This window comes from Lingula anatina, chromosome 9 (genome assembly GCF_051362555.1).
Source record: "Lingula anatina isolate TDL-2025a chromosome 9, LinAna3.0, whole genome shotgun sequence".
NCBI lineage: Eukaryota > Metazoa > Brachiopoda > Lingulata > Lingulida > Lingulidae > Lingula > Lingula anatina.
The window spans coordinates 11747379-11761236 of NC_141775.1; the positions used below are offsets into that span (position 1 = coordinate 11747379).

The 13858-nt window shown below is 35.3% G+C and overlaps 2 protein-coding genes across 13 annotated transcripts in view; one reads left to right on the forward strand and one right to left on the reverse strand.

Annotated features, from left to right (window-relative positions):
- The first annotated feature begins 5598 nt into the window (after positions 1-5598).
- LOC147759915 (uncharacterized) lies at positions 5599-7033 on the forward strand. The gene is made up of 2 exons (XM_086996439.1): positions 5599-5702; positions 5991-7033. The coding sequence occupies exons 1-2, from the start codon at positions 5610-5612 to the stop codon at positions 6528-6530; spliced, it is 633 nt and encodes a 210-aa protein (XP_086852565.1). The 5' UTR covers positions 5599-5609; the 3' UTR covers positions 6531-7033.
- A 1488-nt stretch (positions 7034-8521) lies between these two features.
- LOC106173481 (uncharacterized) overlaps positions 8522-13858 on the reverse strand; it is a 56706-nt gene continuing 51369 nt past the window's right edge. For 7 of the 12 annotated variants that reach the window (XM_086995215.1, XM_086995212.1, XM_086995209.1 and 4 more), the window contains 3 exons: positions 13288-13335; positions 12321-12359; positions 8522-11300 (listed from right to left, as the gene is read on the reverse strand). In XM_086995215.1, the coding sequence (XP_086851341.1) occupies positions 11271-11300; positions 12321-12359; positions 13288-13335 (117 nt within the window). In that variant the 3' untranslated portion in view covers positions 8522-11270. The remainder of the gene's footprint in view (positions 11301-12320; positions 12360-13287; positions 13336-13858) is intronic. The other 5 variants (XM_086995214.1, XM_086995216.1, XM_086995217.1 and 2 more) reach the window with 3 other exon arrangements.

The window sequence follows — 13858 nt, forward strand, 5'->3', positions numbered from 1 at the left end:
AATATTATTGGAAAGTGTTACCCTTCAGGTCATCTTTCATCTCCGTGAATTTGGGGTCAATCGGTGCATTTTCACGGGAGTAGCGGCCATAAGATACCGAAACTGAAAACTGTCTCTAATTCGGGAACCGTTAATGCTAGAGACCCATTCTTTTTTGCATTTTGTAGAGCATGTAAAGCCCAACACTGAAGGTGGTCTCGGTTTTTTTGTATTCCATACGGTTTTCGAGTTACACTGTATCAAAAAGTACATATTGGTGGTGAAAGCAAAATGTGCAGTACGGTAATGGATAATAAATTTTGAACTCCGGAAAAATAAAACATAAGGCTTGGCAAAGCAGACAACTTGTGGTCAAAAATGACATTATTTCATCAAATTTGAACATCTGGAACTTCAGAGCACCTCCCATTTCAAGAATTTTGACCAAAATGACCTTTTCTTTATTTTAATTAATTTTTTCTGTAGGAAATTTATGGCACATTATGGTAACTCCAAAATTATAACATTTAGTCCCTTATATCTCCAAAACTGGCAGAGATAGGTCCATAGTTACTATTGAAGTTGATTAGGAAGTCATATACTGGCAATCTAAATGTGACCTTGAAATTGACCTTTGACCTACTTTTCACCATGAACTGAACTTTGCAAATTTTGCTTCCCCTTTATCTCCAAAACTGGCAGAGATAGGTCCATATTTACTATTGAAGTTGAATAGGAAGTCATATACTGGCAATCTAAATGTGACCTCAAAATTGACCTTTGACCTACTTTTCACCATGAACTGAACTTTGCAAATTTTGGTTCCCTTTTATCTCCAAAACTGGCAGAGATAGGTCCATAGTTACTATTGAACTTGAATAGGAAGTCATATACTGGCAATCTAAATGTGACCTTGAAATTGACCTTTGACCTACTTTTCACCATGAACTGAACTTTGCAAATTTTGGTTCCCTTTTATCTCCAAAACTGGCAGAGATAGGTCCATAGTTACTATTGAACTTGAATAGGAAGTCATATACTGGCAATCTAAATGTGACCTTGAAATTGACCTTTGACCTACTTTTCACCATGAACTGAACTTTGCAAATTTTGGTTCCCTTTTATTTCCAAAACTGGCAGAGATAGGTCCATAGTTACTATTGAACTTGAATAGGAAGTCATATACTGGCAATCTAAATGTGACCTTGAAATTGACCTTTGACCTACTTTTCACCATGAACTGAACTTTGCAAATTTTGGTTCCCTTTTATCTCCAAAACTGGCAGAGATAGGTCCATAGTTACTATTGAAGTTGAATAGGAAGTCATATACTGGCAATCTTAATGTGACCTTGAAATTGACCTTTGACCTACTTTTCACCATGAACTGAACTTTGCAAATTTTGGTTCCCTTTTATCTCCAAAACTGGCAGAGATAGGTCCATAGTTACTATTGAAGTTGAATAGGAAGTCATATACTGGCAATCTTAATGTGACCTTGAAATTGACCTTTGACCTACTTTTCACCATGAACTGAACTTTGCAAATTTTGGTTCCCTTTTATTTCCAAAACTGGCAGAGATAGGTCCATAGTTACTATTGAACTTGAATAGGAAGTCATATACTGGCAATCTTACTGTGACCTTGAAATTGACCTTTGACCTACTTTTCACCATGAACTGAACTTTGCAAATTTTGTTTCCCTTTTATCTCCAAAACTGGCAGAGATAGGTCCATAGTTACTATTGAAGTTGAATAGGAAGTCATATACTGGCAATCTAAATGTGACCCTGAAATTAACCTTTGACCTACTTTTCACCATGAACTGAACTTTGCAAATTTTGCTTCCCCTTTATCTCCAAAACTGGCAGAGATAGGTCCATAGTTGCTATTGAACATGAATAGGAAGTCATATACTGGCAATCTAAATGTGACCTTGAAATTGACCTTTGACCCACTTTTCACCATGAAGTGAACTTTGCAAATTTTGGTTCCCTTTTATCTCCAAAACTGGCAGAGATAGGTCCATAGTTACTATTGAACTTGAATAGGAAGTCATATATTGGCAATCTAAATGTGACCTTGAAATTGACCTTTGACCTACTTTTCACCATGAACTGAACTTTGCAAATTTTGCTTCCCTTTTATCTCCAAAACTGGCTGAGATAGGTCCATAGTTACTATTGAACTTGAATAGGAAGTCATATACTGGCAATCTAAATGTGACCTTGAAATTGACCTTTGACCTACTTTTCACCATGAACTGAACTTTGCAAATTTTGCTTCCCTTTTATCTCCAAAGTTACGCTGTATCAAAAAGTACACATTGGTGGTGAAAGCAAAATGTGCAGTACGGTAATGGATAATAAATTTTGAACTCCGGAAAAATAAAACATAAGGCTTGGCAAAGCAGACAACTTGTGGTCAAAAATGACATTATTTCATCAAATTTGAACATCTGGAACTTCAGAGCACCCCCATTTCAAGAATTTTGACCAAAATGACCTTTTCTTTATTTTAATTAATTTCTTCTGTAGGAAATTTATGGCACATTATGGTAACTCCAAAATTATAACATTTAGTCCCTTATATCTCCAAAACTGGCAGAGATAGGTCCATAGTTACTATTGAAGTTGAATAGGAAGTCATATACTGGCAATCTTACTGTGACCTTGAAATTGACTTTTGACCTACTTTTCACCATGAACTGAACTTTGCAAATTTTGCTTCCCTTTTATCTCCAAAACTGGCAGAGATAGGTCCATAGTTACTATTGAACTTGAATAGGAAGTCATATATTGGCAATCTAAATGTGACCTTGAAATTGACCTTTGACCTACTTTTCACCATGAAGTGAACTTTGCAAATTTTGGTTCCCTTTTATCTCCAAATCTGGCAGAGATAGATCCATAGTTACTATTGAAGTTGAATAAGAATTCATATACTGGCAATTTACTGTGACCTTGAAATTGACCTTTGACCTACCTTACGATGAACTTAACTTTGATTGTACCAAGTTATGACTTTAAGTTTGCTTGTTACTGAACGGGGGAAATGCAACCTACCAACAGTAAAATGAGCATTTAATGAACTATTTTTCAGCTTGTGATTCAAATATTATGTCACAAATGTCAAACTATTATGGACCTACAATATATTTTTGGTCAGCAACATTTTTCTGGGGAACATACGTTACGTAGTATTAGCCATGACACAAAGCCCCTTGAGTTTCAGTTTAAATATTTATAAAAACATCCTTACGTCATGTTTTATTGATCATAACTGAATCATTACGAAATATATCGGAACGCGGTATAGAATTAGAATTAAATGCCCCGGAACATACGCTACAGGAACATACATTACCATTTAGGGCTCTTTACATAATGTAAACACATGATAAAAATTTTAAAATTAAAGTAAAATTGAGACAGTCGTGGATCGTTGTTCTATACACATATATGTTTTTAAAAAAATTGAGTACAAATTTGAAGTCATTCAATTTTATTTTTGGACACTTCAGCATGTGAAATGCACCTCCATAGTGGGTCTGGGTGCTGAGCGTGTAATCACAGATGGTATGACCCAATCCTGTTTTGTTTCCTTCAAACTCGCACGACGGCGAAACCACAGCAAGCGTGCAGTTTTGTTTCCCCATTCAGATTCGGACTTAGCATAATTAGTGGAGATTTCCATTGAACACGTTATGACCCGGTCACATGAATATTGAATGAGCCTAATTAGATGGGCTATATCCGATACCCACTTTTTCATGTGTAATTCACAAAAAGAGATTTCACATGCCATCGCTGTTTAACCGCCTATTTAGGATCACAGAGTGCTTTCCCAACTCTCAGAGTTAAGTGTACCCCTTCCTGAAATTTTTATGTGTTTACAATCTTACATTTTCCAAAATTTATGAACATAAAGCAAAATACGATGCAAGTGGAAAGCGTGCGCACAAGCTCGACGCCATGTTGAAATTTCGATGCCTATGTCCCAATCTTATTATCCAGTATCGTGGACGTGCAGAAATATATATAAAATATATATTTACTTCTCATATAGAGCGTCTCCAATGAAGCTACAGGTACCTCAATTCTGTCCAGCTCCCTCACTAGCATCACTGAATACAAGCTATTATACAATGACATTTGACACACTGGTTTCAAACCTGTACTATTACCGAAAAAGACATAAAATGATCAACTATTAACTAGTTTCTGACACGCTGGCTTCATGGGCAAAATATCTATACAATTCAACTCTACACTACTACCAAAAAATCCATAATTAAGATCAAATGTTTGATAGTTCCAGACATCCTGTGAAAATGTTGCCAAAAGTTTAAGAGATCTGATGGTGGTAAAAAAGGGACAAAACTGGAAAAAAGAATGCTTGTAACAACAACTTTGGATTTTTTGCCTTCCCTAGATATTGATGTATTTAATATTGTTGCACGTTTGCTTTTTACGATGTTTTTAGAATTTTAAACCTAATGTGTATTAGAACAAACAAAGCCATAATCATACGGGCAACATTTTGTTCTCCATTTCCAATAACATCATCTTGTTTCATTCAATGCATTTTTACCAGAATTTTATACGATGTTTTTAGAATTTTAAACCTAATGTGTTTTAGAACAAACAAAGCAAGTATCATACGGGCAACATTTTGTTCTCCATTTCCAATAACATCATCTTGTTTCATTCAATGTATTTTTACCAGAATTTTATAGCTTCCTGTGTTTTTGTTCGTTTGGGACAAAAATCCAGCAAGGAAAATGTATATATTATAACCTTAAATTTTAGGACAGGTGTTATGCGGTTATATTTACACTTTAAGCACATCGGCAAAACATTCCATTTTTATTTTACCCCGTCTTCGTGGTTGTTGTGAACATCTGACCAAGACCTCCGCGGTGAGTATTCTCTTTTTTGCGTTATTTCCAGAGGTTCTGATTAGTTATTCCATTGGTCTAAAAGGTTTCAAGTACTAAGTAACTTCTCACCAGAAAATATTCATAGTATGGTTAAATCAAGCACTTCTTTATTTTCTATATCCGTATCTCATTCACTTTCGGGACGTGTTTTATGGGACGCCGTGATGAAAACCTCGTTTTGTCTTATCTTGTTTCGACTGCCATACTGTTTTACCTTTTTGGAGGGGAGGGGGTGAACGGAGAAGACGGTTTCTTAGAAGTTTAGGGAGGGGGTTGGTGCCATATGCTCTTTTGCCTACTGAAACTACTAACAGTGTAATTGCTCGAATATACTGTATATATGATTAACCGATTATACATTTATACATTCCTTACGTCATATGTAATAGTTTATTTTATTTAAAAGTAGTTTATTTTATTTAAAAATTGTTTAGAGTTGGATAAATTCAATGGCATAATGGCACAATCAGATAAAATTACCAATTGATAAGAATAAGGATTTATAGATATAAAAACTAAAAAAACTAAGATAAAATCCCATTATATAAGTTAAATAGCAAAATAACGTGAAATTTTGTAAATTTTGCCAGCCAACATTGAAGTTTTCATTATGTGCAATAATAACATCAGAACAGTAATTTGGAACTATGCAAACTGGAGTGTTTTCCTTTAAGATGAGACAAGTATTCATGGGTCTGGAGACCCTAGTCTTTGTTGCGTTGGTTCCGAACATTATTTGGGTTAATGGCGAATTGCAAGATCATCGAGAAGATGCAGTAAAGGTAAGTAGTTAATGTATGCATAAATTGCTGTTCTGATGGTAGATGGTAGATATATATACATGAAGATGAAAATATGACCATTTTAGTTATAACAAATGTATGTCTTTCCTCTGTAGGCTTAAACAGTTGAGTTATTTGTTTTGCAGTATATCAATGTCTTTTAAATGAAATTTTTGAGGAAAACATTCCATATTACTTTCATTTACATTTTACCATTCGAAGAACTTTGCTCTCTAATTCCTTCCGATTTGATTATTAGTTGTAACAGAAATCCATAATTGACTATAGGATTTTGGACCGGGCGTAGCTTCGTCACCATGGGAAAGAAAAATGAAAGCCTGGTTTAATAAAGTGGACGTCAACGAAGACGGCCTGAACAGGCATGATTACGTCGATTTGGTCACCGAAAGAGCCCGCGTGGTACTGCCTCCATGGCGCGCCATGGCCGTGTATGGCCTGATGAGTTTGGATCCGTGGTTTCCTTTTAATAGCCTTTATTCAAGGCAGACCATACGCTTTAAAAACTGGCTTGAATATGTTAAACCTCTAATGAACACTGCGACCGATAAAAATAACCAAGTGGAATGGTGTATCGACTGGTTAAATATCATTGACGTTGACTGTGATGGAGAAATTTCAGCTAAAGAGTACTCGGCCTTCCTCTACATATGGAGAAACTTGCTACCACCGGAAGTACCATTTAATGCCACCGACACTGATGAGGATGGCGTCATCAGCGGCAAAGAGTTCTTTTACGGATGTGAACATTTTCTTGCCGACAAAGAGGACACTCCGGCAAGGCTTTTTTATGGCTCCCGTGAGGCCTAGTGACGAACCATGACCGGGGATAATTAAATTATTACAACTACAAACTATTTTAATGGAAAAAAATGGTGATTGGCATATATGGTTATAGATAATTACTGTTTGAATCATGTCCTTTCTTTTTTCATTTTCCCATGCATGTCTGCAATAAAGCAGATTTTAAAATTTAAGATTTTTTTGTTTAAAAGTTCGAAAGATGTATTCAGTACCTACATGTATCTGCCACTGGAATTTGGATCTCTTGCCAGTCAAACGACAAAAAATTCGAGTGAGAATGACTAGTATTTCTTAGATTTCTTAAGACCGAAAATTAACCCTTAGGTTTAAAACGGTAAGTCTTCAGTGACCCAAAATAATGTGTTTTGTATTCAAACAGGAAATGTCGCCTTGTCTTGTATAGATCGTTATCGCTCGTCTCGTTACCCCTTGTTTGTGTGTGTTTTACCGTAGACCTCATTGAACAATATGGCTACAACAAAGGCTAGATGTTACCGTTTAGAACTTTATTGAAGCGTCGATTTTGATTCGATTTATGATTAAGCGACGTCGAATTATTACACTTCTAAGTAACTGTTAAACATTCAGGAAATCACAGGTACCAACGACAACAAGAAATAAATAAATAAAAATAAAAAGAACTTAGACTTAGAAAGCATTGTTCGGGGTGATTTTTGACTTATGGGTTGATATTCTTGGAATGACATTCATGATAAGATATGTAGATACTATATAGAAATGATGACAGCATCATTTTCTACCTGTCTACGTTATTGTAGTGTCACTTTACTGAACGAGTTTTGATAAGAAATATGTAAGGCCCGATAAGTCAATTTACCGGCCCCGACTCAAAACCTGCAAAATCTAATTGTAGGCCTATGTTCAAATATTTTTATCTCTGCCAATGACACTTGGCCTTGTAAACACGTGTGTCAAGTTTTCAGTCTACTGTTAATATAGTGTAACATATCGAATATAACTCAACACTCGGCTACCCTCTAGCTCAGTTAGTACCACAGAGATATTTAACCAGATATCTACAGATGTCCCTCTTGTAATTCTGTGTACATATCTGTGCCGTGACCCTGTGGTGTGACACAGGTGATACATTTGGTACAGAGCTGGTCATTATTCTATTACCACCCCTGGCACAAACCTCTACCAGAGCTAAATATTGATTTTTTACTAGATACTCACAGATATGTCACTAGTTAAATGATGGGACTACTCTGCACTGAGACTCTGTGATGAAATTTCAAATATGATTATGACTAGTAATTGTGTGTATAACTACTCAGGCACTGCCACTTTACAAGTAACTGTCACGTCACTGTGACAGCAATCAAGGCAGTTAATTTATCTGGCATAATCACCTGCTCGTCTGTGAAAAAATAAAAATAAGCCCTTATAAAAAGTTTATTTTTATTTCAAGGTGTACATTTAGACCACGAGACTTGTTTCAGAAGGCAGGTAAGGCAAGACAGGTTGCTTAACGAACTTTTATCACATAGGCACGAAGCCCAGCACCTGCAGAGCGGATATACAATGGCATCTGCATGCGTGCAGATTTAATTGCTTCCATCTGGCCAAACGTTACTACATGTAGGTGGCGTCAGAGAAAAAAAATCATAAATTAAAACTTGCGACTCTGGTAGAGGGTACCCTGGCACCGTTCCTCCGATAGCGACCATCACAGTTAATTGCCCCATGGTCCTTTGAACACTGTAGGGCGCAGGCGCACTATACAATTTTGACTGCTCCTGTGAAAATGTTGCCCAAGGTTTTAGAGATCCGATGGTGGCAAAGAAGGAAAAAAACTGAAGACAGAAATGCTAATAACAGGAACGTAAGAATTTTTGTCTTCCCCACAGATCGTTTGTGTATATGAGTTGACATTTACACTGTGGTTTACTTAAATCTATCAAATCATAGGGTTTCCAACCACTGCATGGTAATACCCGTTTCTTAAAATGTTCACGAAAGAAGGAACACACGTGTTTACAATATCATCTACATTTATTGCACACATAACCATATACAGTGTCTTGAGAAGTCTTATACAGTGTCTTGAGAAGTCATATACAGTGTCTTGAGAAGTCTTTTACAGTGTCTTGAGAAGTCTTTTACAGGATCTTTAAGAAGTAAAGGTCTGCTGAGACGAGTCAGCATGAACAGTGACCAATGGACAATTGTCCAGAACACTACTATGGTGGCCCGTCTGGCCAAACTCGGGCCATTCTGTGAATTGCCAACATCTTCGCTTGATCAGTGGCACAAACTAGCCAGGGGTTCAAGACAGACTTGTCATTATTACTTGATCAAAATATTTAACACTTTTTAATTTCTAAACATTTGGCTAAGTTAAAGGGATAACAACCATTTTTGGTTTAAAAATTGATCTTCCTGGGGTAATCAATGATTCTCCCATACTAACCAATGGTTAATAAATCCATTCTGACAGTCAGAATTACTCCATTTTTTTTCTAAAAAAGTTTGGTTATTTGCAATAATCTCTGAAGAGATTACTATAGAGGTGCAGCCACCTATGAAGGTCCATGTGGTCTGATAGCAAGCACAGATTACAGAATAACTGTGATGGCTGCTGTTTTGGTGGTAAATGGAATTTACTATATTTCAATGTTTTGTTTACAATGCATTTATTGTGACATATTTACCTCAGCAACAGTTGCTATCCATTAAGGAGAAAATCCATCAACTCACAGTTATTATCCATCTTGGTGTCCAATACTATATATTATATCCATCTTTTTATCAATTTTAGGTGAAAATAAGATGTAAGGAATAAAAAAAGATATAACCATAAAATAAATACAAATAATTATTAGAAAACCTACAGTTACAATACAGAGTCAATTTAGTTCTAAAATGACAGCACATGAAAACAGCAAATCATTATAAGGATAACAACTATAATAAATAAAAACATCTGCCAGCAGTGTTGTTAGTTTTGTCAGTAAATATTACTTAAGAAACTACAGTAAATGTAGAAACCTTAAAATATTTGTATTTGGTCACATCTTCCACTGGATTTGTTTCCTAAAGGGCATTAAAGGAGAATAAATAAAAAAAAAATTATATTTTTTAATTTAATACATTATGGCTTTGCATGTGGTTTATCCACGTTTGATAATCATTGCCTGTCATCAAAATGATTCACATTTTACATGGTGAACAGTGCAAGCCTCCTACTTCACATGTCAATTGATTCACATGCCATCTGATTCACATGTCAATCGATTCACATGCCATCTGATTCACATATCAATTGATTCACACCCTTAAACTCAACAAACATATTTCCTCTATCTTGTGATAAAAACTTGAAAATATGTACACTAAATTCTTCAGTTTTGCAGAGACAATAAACAATTGGCAAAAAGAAGAAAAATATTGCTTATTTGATATGACTTGATTGCCAGTATCTGACCATATTTTTTTACATTCTTTGACAGCTTTAACTGACACATCAGATATTAATCTCAGCACTAAAGACGTGGAGATAAATCTTAACTTTGTCACTTAGCGAGGATAATTTTTTTTCTATTGTCAAACATCTAAAGCATTTCTTCACTCTTCTACTTAATATATACCAGACCTAGACACCAGATGTACAAACTGTATTTCAAAAATTGATCATCAAGACAGTGATGAGGAAAAAATGAGTAAAACTGCATTATTTAAAGACTTCAATAGAAGAATACGAATACAGCAGATTTATAAAATCATTCCAAAAAAGTATTGCTTGCAGCTGTATATGGCAGCAATGGAAGAACTTGGACTTCCCAGAGAACATTTATCTGCAGAATCAAACATGATGGAAGAAATGGCATTTAAAAAAATGTGCATACCAAAAAATAATGTACAGATGTATCTGCTACCACATACCTTTTTGTTGTAAATGAATCAGTTATAACATACAGCACATGATTATTTTGGTCACTAGTTAATAGCAGTTACAGTGTTCAACATTAAAATCATTACAAAATGGTACAAATGAAATCTAAAATATTTTGATTGATTTTAAGGCTTATTTTGGATGATCATCAATCCATGTTCCAATCTGTAATCACCAAAAAGACAAGATCAATTCGAATATCTTCAGTAAAATGAAAAATTAAGAAATAAACAAAAAATAAAGAACAATTAACAGCACATTTACATATGGCACAACACTTTGCTTCAAAATAGAAAAAAATGGGAACCATTTCGATTTTACTTTTGATCAAATTACGAACAATACATAAATTTCCCACAGGAATCGGCATTTTACTGTTTGATCATAAGTTATCATTGCCATGATGAAGAAATATTTAATGAAAGACAGTAAACTTGAAAATAACTGAATCTTAAGTATAAAACTGAAGTTTTAAGATACCACATGGAAGATCCTGATCATAATTAGGTTGTCAATATGTTTTTGTATATCCGTCATGGTAGTGAAATTAAGTCAGTCCTCCCTGCCCCATGAACTGATATGAGCAGAAACATCAGGCACAAACTGGCCATGTATTAATAAAACAGCACTTTTCATTGGTTGGTAATCACAATGAGCTGCCTACTTCCATTGGCTGCTTTGGCTGGGTGTGGTGACAATTAGCCTGGTTACCATGAGTAAACATTTATGATTGACTGGAAGATCACACTGGTTGCCATGAGTCCGAGTCTCTGGCAGATCCACCATTTTAGTATGGATATGCTGAAGTTTCATTTCTTGTTCTCCGATTGTTATTTCTTTTCTGCCATTGATTCCCATTGCTGAAGTGATTAAAATTAATGTAAACATAAGTTTAATTTTATTCCGATATATGCAATCTGGATGTATGATACATTAATCTTGTACTCAGAAAAGGGGGTCTAAATAATATAGTAAAACAAGAGAAAACTATACATTGTATACATTCCCAACATCATATGTTCATATGTACTAAGTTCCATAATAAATCTATACCAGAAAGCATATAATGTGATGCTTGTATAAGTTGGAGCGCATACATGTCCAGAAGAGCATTTATAACTTTCATTCATATGCACCAGAAGATTCTCAAACGTCATTTTATTTTCCATCCATACTATATTGCAGAGCAAAAGAATGCACTTGTATTTCATGTTAGGAAAAAAAAACTGTATTTAAGAAATGACTTGCTCTGTATCAAATTTGCCATACAAATGATGCATAGATTCATTAACTGAAAAAGCAAATGGATGTACAGTTTTGTTAAGCACAGAAGATGGGAAATATTACAGATTGTATTTTACTTAACACCATGAGACACCAAGAGAAATCAGCACCTGAACCAATTGTAAATACTACAGATACAGCAGACAACACTTCACAGGCCCACAATGCCTCATTCAAAATGGCAAAAAATTAACTTCATCATCCACAATGCAGCATTCAATATGGCACTTTTATCATTCATTTTAGGCACCCAAAGTGTCAAACATTCTTTTTATAACCCACAAAACATAATACATCTTCATTGTCAAATCATCACAAAACAGCACAAATGGATAACCGGTAATCAGGATAGGATGAAATAAGGAATTGGTTATTATTATCTATATTATGTTATTTATAATAAGACATGCTGAAAGTTCTTCCACCAAGTTCACGCCTTTTGTTACTTTTCTTTCACATCAGTTTGTAGCATTAATAGTGCAATATTGGTAAGCCGTCATAGCATCTAACATCACCGATACCAGTATCACTGTCACTGAAATTATTAGGATTAAATATGAAAAATATAAGTATTGATGATCCCATGTTTCACTCACCCTTCTTACTGATGTAAAAGTTGCTGACTTAGGTTGCCTCTGAAAACGATTTTGAAATGGAGAGTACATCAACCACACCTTAAGATTATAGCTTTAAAACCTAGATATTATTTTTGTACAGGCATAAAAAATAATACATTGAATATGTGTAACATTTTTCAATGTCACACATTGAATGGAATGCCTTCATGCAGATTTATCCTGAAACATGAAGGTATACCATATCTACACTGTCAACAAAATTGGAATATGACATTTTTCCTGATTTTCTTATTAACTTTAAAGTAAAGAAGACGGTGACTGGTAAACTACAGTTGTCACAGTAAACAATATTAAATTTAGACCTCAGATCAGAAATATTATTTATAAATCATAAGTTTTCGATGGTTTTGCATAGGGTATGCCTTGGTGGGAAAAAATACATTTTGCCTGTGTGTCCATATTTTATGGGCACCCTGTATTGAAAACAGGGGAGTAGAGGGTGTGCCATTGGTCAAATGAAGGAATTGAAATAATCAGCCTCAACTGCTGCAATGATGCATATACTGATGGGTCTAGGGGAGTTTTAAAAAGAAGCACAAGACTAATGTAGCACATAACTCTTGACTTTCACCAAGGAAATGGGCGGGAGGTTTCAAACAATACCATTTTCTATGTAGATATAAATGCCATGCCCTGAGCTATGTAGGCATAATTCCAATACCATGCTCAATCCATTTATGGTCAAAGATATCATATGCATGCCACTCCCTTTATGGTAATCAACATGAATCAGGCATCCTTATTTGCTGACCAACATCATGCCAACTCCTTATTTGGTCATAACACTAATTCTTGGGTACCCTATCATGCCCTACTATACCCTTATATTGGCATCAATATCATGCCCTTTCCTAATATGGAAATCAGCATAACACCCTTCTTATATGGCCATTAACACTAATTTATACCATATATTGTTACTAACCAAAGCCTGAGCCTCCACTGGCTCATAGAGGTCACTGCCATCATATTCCTGTAAATAATGTGAAGCAAAATGGCATGCTGTGAGACTTTGGGCAATACTCCATCAAAAACTGGGCTAAAGCCAAGTGGGAATATAAATGTATTAATATAATCTATATTTGGTCTCATCAACATTTACTATTTTAGCCCCTATCTTTGATCGCATTCACAACCAGTTGAGCCAGGCTTTACAAATCCTGGGGACTAAATATGGCAGAAGTACATGAAACAAAAACCACCTAATCTTTTAATAGTCTCTTCGCCTCTCACACGCCTCCCCATGTGTCGTCCCAATGGAGCCGAGATTTAATGACTGTCCCCCCGCAGGGACGACGTGCCATATTTAGTCCCCAGGATTTGTAAAGCCTGGCTCAACTCGTTGTGAATGCGATCTTATACTCCATTAGCAATAGCTGCGTAATTACAAAGGAAAACTGAAAAGAAATGAATGAAAACGAGAAAACAAATAAGAGACATAGTACCTAACAAGTTCTACTTAGTTTTGGACCCTTGCTACCTGATAATCAAAATGT

What these genes read in the sequence shown, in the direction of transcription:
- LOC147759915 (XM_086996439.1), top strand. Translation starts at nt 5,610, where the DNA reads ATGGGTCTGGAGACCCTAGTCTTTGTTGCGTTGGTTCCGAACATTATT. An exon ending in ATCGAGAAGATGCAGTAAAG is followed by an intron (nt 5,703 to 5,990) that starts GTAAGTAGTTAA and finishes AATTGACTATAG; the next exon opens with GATTTTGGACCGGGCGTAGC.